Source organism: Elgaria multicarinata, chromosome 11, assembly GCF_023053635.1.
Source record: "Elgaria multicarinata webbii isolate HBS135686 ecotype San Diego chromosome 11, rElgMul1.1.pri, whole genome shotgun sequence".
Taxonomy (NCBI): domain Eukaryota; kingdom Metazoa; phylum Chordata; class Lepidosauria; order Squamata; family Anguidae; genus Elgaria; species Elgaria multicarinata.
Window position 1 is genome coordinate 4,509,985 of NC_086181.1, and position 19,265 is coordinate 4,529,249.

Sequence of the window (19,265 nt, forward strand, 5' to 3'; positions counted from 1 at the left end):
ATTTATTTATTCAGATGTCTGCCCCATTCATGTATCTCTCTCACGTACTACAGCCATCCCCAAATAAATGTGTTGGACTACAACTCCCATCAACTTCAGCCAATGTAAATAAATAAATAAATGTGGAGATGATGGGGATTTTAGTCCAACACATCTGGGGGGCACCAGGTTGAGGGAGGCTGCTTGCCTCATGGGAACACTGCCCCTGAAAGGAAGACCCATGCCACCTTGATCCGACACCTCATCCTAAACAAGAGGACCTAGCACCTGGTGTGATACCATCTCCATGCCAATTCCTTCTCTATACAGTCTCATGGTTCTTCCCAACTGGCGAGCAGTCGTTTTTAGATAAAAAGGAAAGTAATTATTTGCAAAACAAATCATTGGTGCATTTAAGAAAAGGTGCGCAGGGGGGAGGCATTACATGATCACAAGTTTTAAGGAGGGATTGAAGATGGGGGGAAATTATTAACTTTTTGAAAATAATTAGGGCAATCCTTATTATCCTTGTTAGGTTGCAGGTTTATAAATTTTCTGAGGAAATACAGTAGCTGTTTGCATAGCAATTTACCTGTGGATTTTATTACCGCATCATGTGATGGTCTCTAGAATAAGTGGATTTTAAAAGAATTTGATGGAGGTTATGTGTGGTCCATCCAGGACTGCCAACCATGACAGACAGAAATGCACCCTGCATGTCCAAAGACCATGTATATATATCTGACAACCATATGATGGGGGCAATCAACAGGGGACTGAGTACTGTCATGATGTTTTGCTTAGGAGTTTTCCTGTGATATCAAGTGACTCTTGGTAGCCAGAATGGTGACACAGATGGACTGTTGGCTTGTTCCAGCATAGCAATTGGTATTTTCTTTATCCCTTCCATTTGGGAAGAAGTGATCTCTTGTGTCACCCTATAACTTGCACCATTGCCTTTTGTTCACCTACAGGCCTCTCCATCCTGATGGAACCCATCTTGAAGTTAATTCCACTTGCAGTGCTTTTTGGTATCTTCCTTTATATGGGGGTGACATCCCTCAATGGGATCCAGCTGTATGACCGCATCCTTCTTATGCTGAAGCCCCCCAAATACCACCCGGATGAGCCTTATGTTAGAAAAGTAAGTGGGGCTAGGGGAGTAGCCCTTGGAGGCATGATCAATAGGTTTTGCTTGAATCACAGGCCCTGGGGAGAGCTGGAGTGGAGGAAACAAATAAATTCATAGGAGACAGGAACCTGCAATGATGCAGCTAAGGCTGGACCTAAGGGCTGAAATCTCACAGTCTCACAGCCCAAGGCCCCCAAAAGACCGCCCATAGAGTAGCAGGTGATAAGGCGGCAGCAGAAACTTGGCATCGGCAGATGGGCTGGCATGGGTATGATGAGGCCTGGGCATGGCGGAAACCTTTCTTCTTATTTTAAAAACCATTTTATAAACAGTGGTTGGCAGTTCAGGCTTATACATGTTTAAAATACAAAACGCCACATGTTCAGAGTTGTGTGTGTTTTTATCAGGGTTAGCAAACCGTTGTTTTATTTTTGTTTTTTTGTTTTGCAGTAACATATATGGAGGGTAGAAGAAGTTGTAAAACATAAAATGGTGTCAGTGGGGGAGAAGAGAAATATTGTGTTCTTGACAACTTAATGCATATGACAGTCAAAAGGACTCCCTGTAAGACCATTAACTCTACTGTTTAAAATTACTGGGAATTTCACCCCACCCAGAACTATTTTAGACATGCAAGTATAATCTATCATTAACTAGTCTAAGAGGTTTAAATAGGACTTATGTGGTCAGTTCTAGAACCAGGCTTTGTTTTTAATGACAGGGCTCCACTTGAAACATGTAAAATATTAATAAAGTAGAATGCCTCTGAATATGTGCAAAATATCAGCGAATAACAATGCTTAGGCGAAGTCCATGCTTCAGGGAGAAGTGGGGAGAGATGGGCTTTTCAGGCAGCAGATTCAGCTTCCAGGCAAGTTTGAATCTCTACACCTGCCTCAGAAATCAACAACTGTATGTCTTAATTGCTTAACATTTTAACTCAAATCCAATTCAACACACCAAAACTGGGGGCAGAAGTCAAGCCTGAGCTCAGCTCAGCTTAGCCCAGAATCTGTTTTCAATGTCATCAATTGGCACTGGAAGGCGTGAAGTCATAAGGAAACAGAAGTATCCATCTGAGAATATAGCGAATCAGTGATGCCTGAAAGGGGGAATAAGAGTTTCCAGCTGAGGGGAAAGTTTATAAATTAGGTACTAATAGAAATACATTGAAATAGCATCAGGAGGGGCAATAGCTAAAGCCTGGGCTTTGCATGCAGAAGGCCCCGTCTTCCATTAAAGGGGCCTCTGGTAGGAGGGCTTGCAAAGAACTCTGCCAGTCTTGCTGTCAGTCAGTCCATCCTACTGGGCTAGCTGGGAATTGATCTGTCAGCGCATGGCAACTTCATAGGTGAGCACACACAAAAGGTTGAGATGTGCTGACTTCAAGCACCTTACTCCATAACTGAGAATTCAGTAGTGTAAAGGGTACTCATGGGAATTAGCTGCCTTCATACGCAAACACACATCTGCACACTGATACTGTTGTCAAGAGGGTACAGGGACGGATGGATGGTGGAGAGCGAGCTGCCGCCACCCCTGACTGCTTCTTGGCCTTGTTTGTCTTTAAAAGGTAAAGACCTGGCGCATGCATGCCTTCACTGTCATCCAGATTGGGTGTCTGGTCTCGCTGTGGGCAGTGAAATCCAGTCCAGCCTCCCTCGCCTTGCCTTTCCTCCTCATCCTGACGGTGCCTCTCCGACGCTTCCTGCTCCCACTTATCTTCAGTGACATCGAACTCAAATGTGTAAGTATCATTTGGCTCCCTCTATTCACTGGGCAGTGGGAAGTTCAGATGAACTTCTATCTGAAGAGATAGAAGCAAGAGAGCAGCATAGGCCTTGGCTGGGGATGATGGGAGATGTAGTCCAACACATCTGGAGGGCACCAGGTTGGGAAGGAATGATTTATGGAGTGGTTTTCAAATCTTGGGATTTCCTGGATGTTTACCAAACGTTCTTCAAGTTGAAGATCAGTAATAGCAGACAAGCGCGCTCGGCCCTGTTGATTTCCCCTGCAATGCATAGTCAGAGGAGAGTGGCCCAATATTCCTCTCCTAATACTAGATCTCGAGGTCATCCAATGAAGCTGACTGGTGCTAGGATTCAGGATGGATAAAAGGAAGTACTTCTTCATACAGCATATTTAGATGTAGTGATAGCCACTAAGTTAGATGGCTTTCAAAGAGGATTAGACAAATTCAAGGAGGATAAGGCTATCAGTGGTTACTAGCCATGGTGGCTATATGTTACGTCCAGGATCAGAGGCAACAGGCTTGTGTAGACCAGTTGCTGGGGAATACGTGTGGAAGGTTGCTATTACACTGATGTGTTGCTTGTGGGTTTTCCATGTGAAGCTAGTTGGCCACTGTCTGAGGGGAATGCTTGGACTAGGTACACTTTTGTTCTGATCCAGCATAGTTCTTCTTAAATGCTTATGTTCACAGTTGTGACAAAGTAAAAGCCTTTATTGATTAGTATCTGGAATAGAGGAGATCCTCAAAGGGAAAGACGTGTGGGGTGGTTACCAGTTGGTCACCAAAACAGGGCTCCTGTGCCTTGGACACTGGATGCACAGATAGCAGGGTACCAGGTGTGGTGTCCCTTATGGCACCAACTCCATGTTAGGCACACCTTCACCTGTTGCATAACTGTCTGTTATGGAGCTTGCAAAGGTATAGATGTCTGCTCGGAACAAGTAGGTTAACAACCCCACAGAGGAACGCTGGGAGCATTCTGGTCATGGTTTCTGATAAGATGGACCTTCCCCATGGTCTGCAGGGAACAGGGTGTGGGATGGATCCTATACCTGTGGGAGAACAGTCCATGGAAAGTGAAGGGAGACTCAGACAGAGCAACAAGCAATAGGCAGCAGCTGGAGCACATAGTTCCTGAACCTGGATGCACAATAGGTGTTTGTGAGAAAGTGAGGGAGCACTGTCACCGGAGTACTCAGCCAGTGCTGATGCCTCAACCTGTGCCCCCAAAGCAAAACTGTTCATGAGTTTGGCCAGCAGTGACAAAGGTTGGAGCGGAAAGCCCAGGCTTTGTGAAGTGAGAGCTTACCTGCATGTGGGGATGAGTGATTTCCTGTGTATGGGAGATGGTGTTCCTGCTTATGGAGGTGTGGCTGAGACGGTTAGAACACGACAGTTTAAACACACAGTATTCACATAGTGGTGGGAGGATGTAGCTATACGCTATAGCAAGGGTCCCCCCTTCCCTTGCTGACCTGTGTGGGCTCTCTGTCTTGGCACTCCCAGTTGTTGATGTGGAGTGTGTGTGTGTGTCTGAAATTCTGTGGCAAGGTTCCTAGTAGGATTCTAAGCTGAGAAGAGTTAGCAATATGGTCAAAGTTCTCATGTGTTGTGAAGCCAGGTTGTTTTATGGAAAGTTCTCTTTTTCCATAGTTTCCCATCACCATCATTCTTCCCTGTGAGCTCTCAGTGGAGATCATCAGCCGAGCATTTTATTGCACACTCATGACTGGCCACTCAGTTCTTTGCGGGACATTTTGACGATGCAGCAATCATGCCGCATGTCTCCCTCTCTATTTGCCAGTTATCCCATTTTAAAATAAGCCTCAGAAAACTCAACTTTTTAAAAAACAGTCAGGAACTGTTGGGATTTCTTGCCAGGTGCAAGAAAGTTCTGCTATAAAGGGTGCTGTTCTATTGGGGCCACATGGTCTCTGCACTCTTCCCTGCGTAATTGGAGCTCATCTCCAATGTGGAAGTGAAGCAGGGAGCAACAGTATTAGACAGTAGGGTAACACAATTTTCCACTCAGCCAGGGGTTCTCAAGTATAGTATTGTGCCCTTAGTTTTCCAAAATTATTAAAATAAAAATAAAGTGCCAAAGTATGGCAGTGGCCTGTGTAAATCAGGGTGCAACAGGACTGACGGGAACATGCCCACATTCTCACCAACATCACTAAAGAATGGACACAAACACCCCTTTGCCTCCTGTTTGCCAGTATTTGGGGCAGTGAATGTAGAGCACAAAACACCAGAGAGCACATGTGTTCTTTGGTCTAATGCAAGAGAGAAATGTATTTTTGTACATATCAAATTCACATAGCATTTTGTAAACACTGAATTCAGGCATTCTACATTCTTTACATTTGTCCTCTCTGTAACTCTGTGAGGGTAGGTCTCTATTATGCCCATTTTTCAGATGGGCACACAGAACAGGGGTTGAACATGTAAGGAACTGGTGTCTTAAGAAATATTTTTGTAAGCCGCCTTGAGAGCCTTTTTAGCTAAAGGGCAGGATAAAAATGCTAAAATAAATAAATAATAACGAAGTGTGCAGACCTCTGCAGAAGATCCCAGGTTCAAACTTTGACCTGTCCACCTAAAAAGGATCTCCATATCAAGGCTGGAAAGACTCCCCTGTCTGTGAACTTGGGAGAGTTGGATGAATGATTAGACTCACCATAAGGCAACTTCATATGTTCATTTGTAGTAACTGTCCAAAGCCCCACAATCAGTCATTGGTATACAAAGATATAGATTCCCAACCCCAAGTGTAATACTCTGTTTGCTGGACCACCCTGGTTTCTAATAGTATTCCTCTCCTCAAATTTCCTTCCAGTTGGATGCTGATGATGCTGAGGTGACTTTTGATGAGACAGAAGGCCAGGATGTTTATGATGAAATCCAGATGCCTGTTTGAGCACCCATCGTGCTGAATCCTTCAGACAGATAAGAAACCAAGAACCCTTCCTAAAACAATTGGACAAAAACTGAATCTGGAAGAACATTTCCCCATATCTATATGAATCAGAGTGTACAGAAGCTGCACAGTGGTAAACATCCCATAAGTGTAAATCAACACATAGATTCCATAGGATTTATATAATATATACTTTAGATCTTTCAGTCACCATAGTTCTGTAGTGAAATGTTAACAAAGATGTGGAAAATAGACTTATTTTTCCCAGAGGGACTACAAGGACATGGAAAATGCATACATGGACTCTATTTTTAATGTTGCCGGTATCCCCACTGCTTCCCTTCCGTGTGTGTGTGTGTGTGTGTGTGTGCACGCATGCATATGTGTGCATGTATGCAAGTGTGTAAAACTTTATCAGCTGTGCACAGAAGGCCCCACCAACATTTTTCCTAAGGCAGGGAGTGCTTCTATCAGTCACTAGTATCAATGCACGCCAATGCATGCCCATTTAATTTTTTGGAAAGCAATGCTGAAAATCTAACCCTGTTCTCAGAGTTGATGGAACAACTAATGCTGGAATGGACCAAATGAATGACTGAAGCTGAGAATAACTAGCAGACTGACATGATATTCCTTGGACATGTGATTGATTGGGTTAGAAAAGGTTTGAAGAAATAAATAAAACACAAAACAAAGACAAAAGAATTAGCTGGTAGAGCTCAAAGCGCTGTCTTAGCAAAGGAAACAAACACCAACCATCACCTCAGATCAGAAACATGATACAGAGATGGCAGAACCACCTACATATGAGGAAGGATCAAGACTGCTCCTAGAGTGAGAATGCTGTTAGGTTAACAAAACCTGGGGAGATGCACATCACGAGAAGATGGGCATCTTCTTTTCTGAAGCCAAATTTCATTTTCTGTGAGATCACCTCAGCTTTCCCACTGGGACCAAGCTGTGATGATACTAAGGCTGAGGGCCTCATCCAGAAGAAATGTCCTTGCCTAGTGCTGCTCTGCCTCACTCCCTTCCATTGCCTGTTGGCATTTGCAGTCAAGTAAGTGGTTGTTTCTTCCATCTCCCTGTGAGCTACTACACTCTGGCTGGTTTCTCTTAATGTAAATTAGCTACAACAAATGAGCTTGTATCCTAGATTACAAAACATAACAAAACAGAATTGTGTATTTTAAAGTGCAGACACAGAATCTGTTCTCTAGTGCAAATTAGCATCCTGAGACTTAGCTTTCAGTTAAAGGATAATATTTCTAGTTCTTATAGTGCAAGGAAAGCTTGCAAATATTTCCAACATGTCCCTACTTTTCTCTCTGCCTCCCCAAACGTTTCCTCCTTGCACATCAACAGATTCCAAAGTATTTGAAAACCTGTGTCAGAGAAGCGAAGCTGAGCAGATACCTGCAAACAGACTTAATTTATGTAATATATTCTTATTGCAGAATATGGATTTTATTTTTCCAGATTATACCCATAGCTCTATTAATAACTCTCATATGCACTAGTCCAGCAAACAAATGTGGTAAAAGTTCTATGGTTCTGGTGCTCAAAGGTGTGCTGGGAGTGGGATGGAGGAAGCACATTCAGGAACTTTAATGATACATCCTCTGCCTTATTTCACAGGGTTCCAAATCTCCTCCCCACTCCTCGCAAACTCTGTGCACTAGGTGCTGCCAGCAATTCTAAATCAGGCTGTGTGTCCTCTCACTAACCTTCATTTGGCTCCTACCAGCCCCAGCTACCCCACTTAATCCAGAATCTCCGGCAACCAGCCTCCTCCCTCTGAGCTAATACATGTGATGTCTGTTGAAAGTTTCCATAGCTTTTTGCACTGAGCTCTGAAAATCCTAACCTCTCCCCTGATTTCTTCTTGGGACGGCAGAAGGAGTAATTCTGAAAATAGGCACAATGTCATACACTCAGTTTAATAATGCTGGTCCCCTCTACTACGTTAGTATGTTTGAAAACTCCTGTAGTGATGAATATGAATCAAATACTACTAATAGTGATTGCAGCAATAAAATATTAGTCAAACTTCCTAAAAGTTATTTCTTAAAGTAGTGGTTATTTCCTAAAAATAAGGGTGCTAAAGCCCAAACTTCCCTTTAATTTGGCAGTCCCCATTTTCTAATGCTAGTTATGTGTAGGCTGCTATGGTGATTCACTATTAGTGAAAAGCATACATACCTAGAGGTGCTCTCTCTTTCTTACTTCACATAATTCAGGATTGAGCCCTGGCTCAAACTAAGGGCTGCTTAGCACAAATCTGAATAGCAGAAAAATTGGGGTAGGGGAGAGAACAGTAATATTTCTTCATACAATGCATGATCAACTTATGGAACTTATTGACACAAACTGTGATGACGGACACTAATGCTGATAGCTTTTTAAAAAGGATTTGATAAATTAAAAAACAATAGCTCTAGTAGTGGATGTCAGCCATGACAACTAAATGGAACCTCCACCTCGATTTATCAGGTGATAAGAACAAATTACAGCATTGGCGTATTTCTCTGATTCCCTATATGTGAAGTTTCTGGAAATATGCACTTGGCTAGTGTTAAGAGACAAAAACTAGACTAGATGGACACTTGGCCTTCTCCAACATAGATGTTCATGTTTTTGTATTAATGGATGAAAAAGTGAGGGGGGGGGGCAAACTTAAAAAGTGAGGGGGGGATTCAAACTTAATCTTTGAACAAAATGATCAGTTGCTCTGATTGATTGATTTTGGGACTGGACTTTCACCTTGATGGAATTTACCACCATGACCCCAGTCTGTGATGGCTGAGGGTCAATATCTATCTTACATTCATTAAAGTCATAAACTCTAAAGGTTGGTGTAATCTTATCCTGCACTAACCCTGCTGTAATTAGGGCTGCCATTTAGTGGTGGGGGTTCTAAAAGGGCTCCTTTATCTTTAACAGCAGCAGGACAGGCAAAAGCATGGTATGACAGTGATTGGACAAGGTTTGTTTGGTGATATTTTCTGCCAGTTATTTAGGTGCTAAAGACACTGGAGCTCTTCTAGGAAAAAGCTGGCATCCCTAGTTGTAAGTAATGATGTATACATTTTAAGTTAGTGATAATGGGCTTTTGTAATTTATTAAAATTCATATTTAATATTTTAATTGCTTTGCTTTTTCTGTTATACCAGATAAAACAAGGGAAGAGGGCTTTGCAAAAGAAATTATGTGATTGTGTGCTGCATATCCTTTATGTGGTTTTTTTTCAGATTGACATGTGATTGGCATAATCAATGTTTTTACAATTGCTATCTTGATTTGAACCACAAAAGCAATAAACTTTTTTTAAAAAAAAACCTTCACAAATAACTTGTTCACTATATTTGCAATCCAAAATCACGTAACACTTTAATCTGTGGGCAGTTGCTGGGGTCAGTATCGGTACTCATTATAATGAAAATCAGTGTGATCTACTGAAGGAATAAGAGTCAGATTTGGCCTTTTTCAGTGAGATAAAGGCCTAGTTTTCATTTGTGATATAGCTATGTTTGGGCTGTATCACTTCAAAATGCAAGTAGGGAGACACATAAAAAGAATTCCCTCCATGTAGAAAATGAAATGTCTGGAAGAGATAGACACCCAGTTTGCATATAAAGACAACTCCTGGGTTGTTTAACCTAGGAATGGTTGTAGAGCAGCAGTGAGTGCATACACTGCCTCTCACACACTCACCGCTTCTGCTTTCAATCAACAACCCAGAAAATGTTATCATTATGTCTGAACCTAGAACTCTTGAGTTGTTTAGGGGTTAAACAACCCAGAGTTTGCCCAACGATCACCCCATGGGTTTTTGTCCAGTTAAATTCTGAGTTGCTTAACCCCTAAACAAGCTAGAGTTCCAGGTTCAGATGTAACGATAACAACCAACATGGCATTCCTGGGTTGTTAACTGAAAGCGGAAGTGACAGGCATGTGGAAGTGTGTTGCTTGCTGCTGCTAGGCCCTGACAATTCCTGGGCAAACCAAACCAGGAATTGTTTTTATATGATCTAGTATAATGACTGCCCTGATTCCTACATGCCTGTTTTCTATGTAGAAGCAATTATTATTGCTTTTACACAGAGGAGCATTCAATAACATGACCTCACTCCCTTCTTCAGTCTGAAACCAGCTATTTAAAATTTCCAGAAGTATTGAAGCCACAAGGAAGGAGATGGGTGGGGGGGGGGGGCTCATTTTTCCTAGGGTTTTTTTTTTTTTTTTTTTTTTTTTTTAGGAAAATATATATGAAAGTTTGGGGGGAAATTTCCTATCAGCCCTAAACCAATTGTACTACTTTAAGAATCTGAAATACAGTCCTGTATATGTCTATTCAGAAGTAAGTCCCATTAGGTTCAATGGCACTTACTCTCTGGTAAGTGTGTATAAGATTGCATCCTTTAAGCTACACATGCTTATTCAGAAGTGAATCTCACCGTGTTTAGTGGCGCTTACTCCCAGGTAAGGCACAGGGTATTTAGCCCTTTTCAGATCTTGTCCCCTTATAGGATTATAATTATGTGAGGCTGAGAGGAAGGCCATGCTCACCTGCCCTCGATGGTCCTGTCCATGTGTTAAGGGGGAAGGTCTGCAGCAGGGAGCCTACTTTATGCATGTGGGCTCTTGATGTGATTTTGAACCCTTTGCAAACGCACGGCAGGAATAGGGTCAGTGGGAGAAATATCAAAGTGTTCCCCTAACATACGGGGGGAGCAGGGTCAGCAAACATGCAATATAAACCAGTAATCAGGAAGAACCCCTAAAAAGTGCTTGTATCACAATCATCTGAGGGAAGAGGTAAAAAGGAAGACCACAAAGATGGGGGCAGGTCAAAAGAACAGCAGGTGCAGGATACTTCCAGTATCTCCAAACTTGATCAAAGATTATGAGAAGAAGGCATGCAACCACTTTCAAACAATTAAGGCCTTATATGCTTCTCTTATGAAAGTGGTAGCACCCTCTAGGTGCAGAAATGCATTTACACTGAGCGTGACTTATCTATGGCAGTGGTAAGCAACCTTTTTGGGTCGTAGGCAGATCTGCAAATTTGAGAATCTGTCCTGGGCACCATCAGGAAATGGCTGCCATGTGAGTTGTGGCCAAACACCAGCACCCTGCCCAAAAAGCTGTGAACAAGACAAAGGAGAGGGTCTGAGCTCCAACATATGAAACAACTACTTTGCACTCATGGGTTTCAGCATCAACCGAAACCTATTTCACAACAATCCCAGCTGTGCCAGTAAGAAAATGTGTTAATTTAAAAAGGGGGGGGGGAGAGGTAGGATATCTTGGTGGACACCAAGAAAGATATATGGGGGCAAATTGGATTTCGATTCTTAGATAGCTTGAGTGAGAAACAGCTTGAGAGAAAACCCTTGTCTTAAAAAGCACTCATTCCAAAAAAGAAAATACATCATAGCAGTCCCCCGCTCCTCACCAATTCATTTTTTTCTGTTGAGGGCAAAAGGGAGGAAATCTCCCCCACCCACCAATTTCTCTGTGTTGTTTCCAGGCCTTCACTTCTCACCTTAGTGAGAATTAGGAGAAAAGAAGGTTGAAGAGACAACTTGAAGTCAGGGAAGGCAATGCAGGTTGGTTAGGCTGATGTAGAGAGAAAAGTGGGCTGTGATGGAAGTGATGGACTGAAAAAGTAGGGGAAGGTGCACAGTGACAGGAAATTTAAAATATTCTTTTGCTTAGGAGACCCAAGTTTAATTCCTTGAAATTCAAAAAGGGCTTCGGGCCAGACACTCTCACTCAGCCCAACCTCCCTCACAGGGTTGTTTTGAGGATCAAATGGTGAGGAAAAAACCAATATATGCTGACCTGAGCTCCTTGGAGGAAAGGTGGGGAAAGTGTGATAATAATAACAACTAATATTAAAAGCTGGGTCAATGTCAGGAATAGAGTTTTATTTTAATTAGATTTTTTTTAAAAAAGAATATTTTTACAGGGTTTTTAAGGACTATACCCCTTAATGTTTGATGCAATTATTTATTAAATAAGCTTTAAATACTACTACGGGGCAGCTTAAGACAAATGTCTTTATCGATATTTTAGACAGGTAAGGGAAATGCACCCTTTAATTATCCAATTGGGCATTTAAAAGACCTAAAATGTGTTTAGAAGTAATTAAATTATGTTAATATGCAGCCTTGGAGTGCTTTTTTGGTTTTTTTTTACAAATCTTGCGGTGGTGGGGCAGGGGGTGGGCTCTGTGAAGCAGAAAAAGTATATAGACTCTCACCTGCAGTTACTCAGCCCAGTGGATGGCTTTCATTTTGGATATGTTGGTCTATGATGTTCTTCAGGCCCTCCCAACAGCAGGAGGGGGATGAATGTTATTAAATAGAACACACATCTGTGGCACAAAAGAAAAAGAAAAGAAAAAGCTGTGTTTCATGTTGACACAATGCCCAGCTTTGCTCAGAACTTAAAGATTAAATGGAAGATACCCTTTCCTAGGCAAAGGATCTTTCAACCCTCCAAATCTAGGAGGCCCAATCCTGGGAAAGACATCTGCATGTGTATGCAAAACATGGTATTGCTTAGTCTTTATAAAGAACCAAGCCAGGCCTCAGGCCTGCCAGGAAGCTAATTCAAGACCTAATTCATAAGCATTAGACTTCTGGCTGTTGTTAGTGAAAGAGAGGCAATTTTGCATACTCAGGCACACTTAGTTGAGCCTGGAGAAACATGGTTTGGTTTCCTGAATCCCCAAAGGCTCTGTTCTACCACCCTGACCCAAATGATAATCTTTTGACAAACTGTACAATTGTCTTTTGAGTTGCTTTCCACCATCACAGAGATTTAAAGAATATTTAAACATTTAAAGAATTCAGAGCCCAGGAACTTGTTTTAAGTATCAGAACTAAAAGAAGCTCACAGTCCTTCCACACAACCCCCACACTCCTGATTATCCCAAGATTTCTTCATTTCAGCAGTATAATTTGGGGTGATGTGTGGCTGCTTTTGTTAAACAATTGTGTGGGAATAGTGCACTTTCTCTTTAAGATTTGTTATGCATTTAGTAATGTTAACAAGGAACTGGTTTGGACTAGTTAGAACACAGGGCATGGCTCGCTCCAGAGAAGGGCGGAGCTCCATGCAGGGTAGTCACATGGTATCAGGAGTGGGCTGGAAAGAAAGAAAAGAAAAGAAGAAATTATAAACTGGTGAAGAAATGAAGCATTTAAAAATTCCCAAGGAACTAATAGCAATATTCTTGAACACAGCAGAAAATGAGGCTGTGGATGTCTTTAACAAAATGCAGCTAAAACAGGAAGACAGCATTTAACAACGCTAAATTTGTTTTCTAATGGACCCCAGAACTGTTGTTTTTAAATGGATACTGTTGTTTTTATACTGTTGTTTTTATGTTTCTGGTGGTTTTTAAATTTTGTATACTTTTTTTAATGTTTACTGTTTTTAACTTTTGTAAACCGCCCAGAGAGCTTCGGCTATGGGGCAGTATATAAATGTAATAAATAAATATAAAATAAAAGAAGAAAAGCTATGTGACTGTGTGAGGGAACTGGCTGTCATTTCCGGTTATGACCTTAATGAAGGCCGTGCTCTTTGTGCATGCCTGAAGTCCGAGGCAGACATTCCTACCGAACAGGTTTGAACCGGTTGTGCTATGCTGCCAAGATGCGCACGCAATTCCTTTGTGTAAAAGTGTGGGCGTTTCCTCTGCATGAGGGGCGTGTATAAAAAGCCCCTCCTCCCAGTCCCCAGGGCAGCTGCCCGTGGACTCATCCCGGGCTGCTGTTTCGCTAGCGAATAAAGCTATCTGTTTGGACAAGAACTTTGGTGTGGACTCCAGTTTCTCCGTGTGGGCTCCAGTTTTTCCGTAACAACTGTGTTGCAGAAGTTTGCAGAATACTGCATACCAAAAACAAGTGAGACAATTTAAAGATATACATTCCACAAAAGAGTTCAAAAAGAGGATCAATGTTCTGAAGAATTCCTCACATACTTAAAGCTAATAAGCCAAGATTGTAATTTTGGCCAGTTTACAGAATCTAGAAAAAGGCATCAGATTGTAATAGGAATTGGAGATCCAAAATTACAAAAATGACTTTTAGAAGATGTGAGTTTGACCCTAGACAGGGCAGTGAGAGTCTGTCAGGCAGCAGAAGTTACTCTGCAGACTGTGCAAGCAATGGAAAGCAAAACTGATACAGAAAGCAAAAGGACAAGCAAAGAAAAAACAGAAAGCAGAAACGTTGGATTTTGCACAAGAAATTAGGCTGCAGGTGAAACAGTAAGAAATTGCAAGAAATGTGGCATCAAAGACCCAAATAGGCAGTGCCCTGCACTATGAAAGCAGTGTAATGCATGCAAACTATTTAATCATTTTGCAAGAGTCTGCAAGCAAGAGCAGCAAGCTCAAAGAAACCCAAGCAAGCAAACTAATGCAATCTACCAAGACAGCACAGATAAAAGCACAGAAGAAGAGTTCTTTGTGGGAACAGTAGCTGCAGAGCCGGAAGAAGCATTTAACAAGCTAATCTCCATTGGAGATTAATGGACAGATTGTCAGTTATAAAATGGACACAGGTGCACATGTGAATGTGCTTCCAGAGTTAATTGGGGGTGGGAGACGTAAATTTTGAGGCAAAAATGGATGAAGGCCAATGCACCACAGTACAGAGAACAGCTCCAACAGTGTCCCAAAATAGTGTCTGCAACAAGGTAGGAACAAAGCCAGACTATAAAACACATGGTCTTAGATGTTTATATACTAATGCCCAGAGCATGGGAAACAAACAGAATGAACTTGAACTCTTATTACATGAAGGCAAATACGACTTGATAGGTATAACTGAAACTTGGTGGGATGACTCCCATGACGAATATAGCAATTGACGGATATAACTTGTTCAAAAAGAACAGAAGAAATAGAAAGGGAGGTGGAGTTGCACTATATGTTAAAAATACCTATCCCTGCACAGAAATACAGGCGGATGAGACTGGGAGCCCCGTCAAGAGCGTCTGGATTAAAATAAATGGGGCTAGGAATAAAAAGAATATGATGATCGGAGTCTACTACCGACCACCCAATCAAGGAGAAGACGAGGTCGAAACTTTTGAGAAACAAATTGCCAGTGTTTCAAGGAAGTGTGATGTAGCAATGATGGGGGACTTCAATTACCCTGATATCTGTTGGGAGACCATTACTGCCAAAAGCGGCCCTTCCAAGAAATTCCTGACATGTATAGGTGATAACTTTCTCCTACAGAAAGTGGTGGAAGGAACTAGAGGATCGGCAATCCTTGACTTGTTATTGACCAACAGGGATGACTTAGTGGATAAAGTGGCAGTTACGGGAACTCTGGGGGAAAGTGACCACGTCATACTTGAATTCTTGATTATGAAGGAGACAAAAGTCGAGCGTAGCCATACACGTACTCTGGATTTTAGGAAAGCTGATTTTAATAAACTCAGAACTATAATAAGTAAGGTCCCGTGGCAAGGGAGCCTAATGAGAAAAGGAGTGCAGGATGGGTGGGAGTATTTAAAAAAGGAAATTTTAAAGGCACAGTTACAAACAATTCCAACCAGGAGAAAAGATAGAAGACAACAGAGGAAACCAATGTGGCTCCACAAAAAGCTTAGAGATGACCTGAAAACAAAAAGGGATACATATAGGAAGTGGAAGGAAGGCCAGGCTACAAAATAAGAGTACAGATAAGTGGCGCAGAAGTGCCGAAATGGCGTCAGGAAGGCTAAAGCTGTGAATGAGCTGAGATTAGCGAGGGATGCTAAAAGCAATAAAAAGGCTTTCTTCAGATACGTGAGTAGTAAAAGACAGAGGAAAGAAATGGTGGTTCAACTGCTTAATGAGGATGGCAAATTGATAACAGACGACAAAGAAAAGGCTGAAGTGCTCAATTCCTACTTTGCCTCGGTCTTCTCCCAAAAGCGGGTCTATGACCCCCCTGGAAAAAGTGAAGCAGAAGTTGAGGGGGCAGGATTGCAGTTTGAGATTGGTAAACAAATGGTCAAAGAACACCTAATTTCCTTGAATGAGTTTAAATCTCCAGGGCCCGATGAACTGCATCCAAGAGTAATGAAGGAGCTAGCAGAAGAACTCTCAGAACCTTTGTCTATTATCTTTGCAAAATCATGGAAGATGGGTGAGGTGCCGGACGACTGGAGGAGGGCTAACGTTGTCCCTATCTTCAAAAAGGGCAAAAAGGAGGAACCTGGGAACTACAGACCAGTCAGTCTGACATCCATCCCTGGGAAAATTCTGGAGCAGATTATAAAGAAGTCAATCTGTAAACACCTTGAAATCAATGCAATGATTACTAGAAGCCAACATGGATTTTTCCGGAACAAATCCTGTCAGACTAATTTGATCTCATTTTTTGATAGGATAACCTCCCTTGTGGACTTTGGGAATGCTGTAGACGTCATAAATCTTGACTTCAGCAAAGCTTTTGACAAAGTACCACATGACATTCTGATTAACAAACTAGCTAAAAGTGGGCTAGATGGAACAACTATTAGGTGGATCCACGGTTGGCTACAGAATCGGACTCAAAGAGTACTTATCAATAGAACCTTCTCAAACTGGGGAGAGGCAACGAGTGGGGTGCCGCAGGGCTCAGTCCTGGGCCCAGTGCTCTTCAACATTTTTATTAATGATTTGGACGAGGAGGTGCAGGGAACGCTGATCAAATTTGCAGATGACACAAAATTGGGTGGGATAGCTAATACCCTGGAAGACAGAAACAAACTTCAAAGTGATCTTGATAGGCTGGAGTGCTGGGCTGAAAACAACAGAATGAAATTTAATAGGGATAAATGCCAAGTTCTACATTTAGGGAATAGAAACCAGATGCACAGTTACAAGATGGTGGACACTTGGCTCAGCAATACTACAAACGAGAAAGATCTTGGAATTGTTGTAGATCACAAGCTGAATATGAGCCAACAGTGCGATATGGCTGCAAGAAAGGCAAATGCTATTTTGGGCTGCATTAATAGTATATCTTCCAAATCACGTGAGGTACTGGTTCCTCTCTATTCGGCCCTGGTTAGGCCTCATCTAGAGTATTGTGTCCAGTTCTGGGCTCCACAATTCAAGAAGGACGCCGACAAGCTGGAGCGTGTTCAGAAGAGGGCAATGATCAGGGGTCTGGAAACAAAGCCCTATGAAGAGAGACTGAAAGAACTGGGCATGTTTAGCCTGGAGAAGAGAAGATGGAGGGGAGATATGATAGCACTCTTCAAATACTTAAAAGGTTGTCACACAGAGGAGGGCCAGGATCTCTTCTCGATCCTCCCAGAGTGCAGGACACGGAATAACGGGCTCAAGTTAAAGGAAGCCAGATTCCGGCTGGACATCAGGAAAAACTTCCTAACTGTTAGAGCAGTGCGACGGTGGAATCAGTTACCTAGGGAGGTTGTGGGCTCTCCCACACTAGAGGCATTCAAGAGGCAGCTGGACAACCATCTGTCAGGGATGCTTTAGGGTGGATTCCTGCATTGAGCAGGGGGTTGGACTCGATGGCCTTGTAGGCCCCTTCCAACTCTGCTATTCTATGATTCTATGATAATTGTTGATACCTTAAAACAAGAACCACACTGCGTTAAGGGTAAAATGGTAAGCATTTACAATGGGAAAGTAATTCCCACTAAAGGAGTTTGTCTGTTAGAAGTAAAGGTTAAGGATCACATGGAGCTGATAAATTTTGTAATAGCTTTGGGGAACACTAGGACTGAAGACTTGTCAGCAATTGGGCTTAATTAAAAGAGTTTATATGGTAACAAATGCCAAGGATAAGCCAATTGAAGATCAATATGCAGATGATTTTGAGGGCATAGGTAAATTAGGAAATGAATACAAAACAGAGTTAGCAGAACCTAATTGTCCAGTCATTCATGCATCCAGAAAGGTCCCATTAGCCATCAAAGGGAGGCTTAAAAAGGAGTTAGACAGAATGGTGACCTTAAAAAAAAATTGACAAGGTAGAGGAATCTACTGAATGGGTAAATTCATTAGTCATCATAGAAAAAAGAAGACTCCTTAAGACTGTGTCTAGATCCAAAAAAGCTTAATAAATATGTAAAAAGACAACATTTTCCACTGCCCACAAGGGTTGATGTCATTGCAGGCATGAACCCAAATGATGTTTGCATTTTTAATAGTAACTCCTGGGTTCAGAAAGCACGTGTATTACGGGAGGTGGCACAAAGATCTCACGAAGTACAGACTCAAGTTGGACATTCATATTGCTGTAACAGGAAACATTTGCAACTAGTTCCTGTATCAGGAGAAAAGGATGGGATGCGGGATCAGGAAGAAGCTACAAATGAACTGAATTAGAAAAGTGCTTTTTCACCAATCTTCCCTGAAATTTACATGTGCCAGAAAGAAGTCCCTATTTTACATAACATGAAAATTTCAGGAAGATTAGTTAAAGACTGAGAAAGGGCAGTTAATAGAAAAAAGGGGGGGGAATCTTGGTCATGAAAAAGTGTTTCTGAAGAAGTATTGGAAACCATTTGTGCTTGCTTCTGGTAGAGCAAAGATGGCCGCCACACGTTAACCATTGCCATTTCCAGACTCCCTTTCTACTCTTCTTCAATTTGGGGGTGGGGGTGGTTGGTTAAGTAATTGTTTATTGCTAATGAAAGCCTATGGAAGTTCATAATGCAGCACTTGGTATGTTGAGGAGGAGGAATAACGGCCCGCAGCAAACAGCAGCAGCTGTGAGTTTCTGTGACAAGCACTCCCCTCAGCATGACCAGACCCTACCAGAAGGAAGCTATGGAACTGAATGGGAGTGAAACTTTAGTTCATAAGCAGGCCTTGCTTTCCTTGAGGGCAGAGAGTTTTGCTGCCTGAAGTCTGAGAAGTAGACTCAGCCTGGTTCTTTCCTCCCTCTTGAGAGAAGAAGGGCATGGCTAGACGAGGAGGGTTGAGGGGGATGGTCTCGCCATTTTATGATCGCGAGATCATCCCCCTCAATCTGCACGCGACATCGCAGGAGGAAGAGGACGTCATGGCTGCCATTTATGTTTTAAAGGTGCAGGAGCTGGAGCGCACTACCGCTCCAGTGCAAAGGTTAGGTTAAAAAAAGCAAAAGAAAACAGCCCCGACCACACCCCCGATGGGCACAGAGCACTTGCAGAGCTCCCTGCTCTGTGCTCGGGTCCTGGCTCCTTGCGTTTACCCACGAGGACAAAACTGCAACGGCGGGCCACTCATCCCACAGTCTCGGGATCATCCCAAGACCATGGGGAAAAACGGGATGGAAGGGTAGGGCCATATCCTGGGGAAAGGGAGGAATCATCCCTCCCTGCTACCGGGATCCCCTGTGTGTCATGTGGACACATGGGCGATCCCCGGGACATCACCCCATCTAGACATGCCCGAAGAGTCCTCTTTTCTCTTTCAGAACATGTTTTCCTTTGGCTTTTGGGACTATTTTGGACTATCT

The 19,265-nt window shown here is 42.5% G+C and overlaps 1 protein-coding gene across 3 annotated transcripts in view; it reads left to right on the plus strand.

Moving 5' to 3' along the window:
- Window positions 1–8,934, plus strand: part of SLC4A1 (solute carrier family 4 member 1 (Diego blood group)) — a 63,230-nt gene extending 54,296 nt beyond the window's left edge. For all 3 annotated transcript variants that reach the window (XM_063138087.1, XM_063138085.1, XM_063138086.1), the window contains 3 exons: window positions 954–1,123; window positions 2,685–2,858; window positions 5,707–8,934. In XM_063138087.1, coding sequence (XP_062994157.1) covers window positions 954–1,123; window positions 2,685–2,858; window positions 5,707–5,787 — 425 coding nt within the window. In that variant the 3' untranslated portion in view covers window positions 5,788–8,934. The remainder of the gene's footprint in view (window positions 1–953; window positions 1,124–2,684; window positions 2,859–5,706) is intronic.
- The last annotated feature ends 10,331 nt before the right edge of the window (window positions 8,935–19,265 follow it).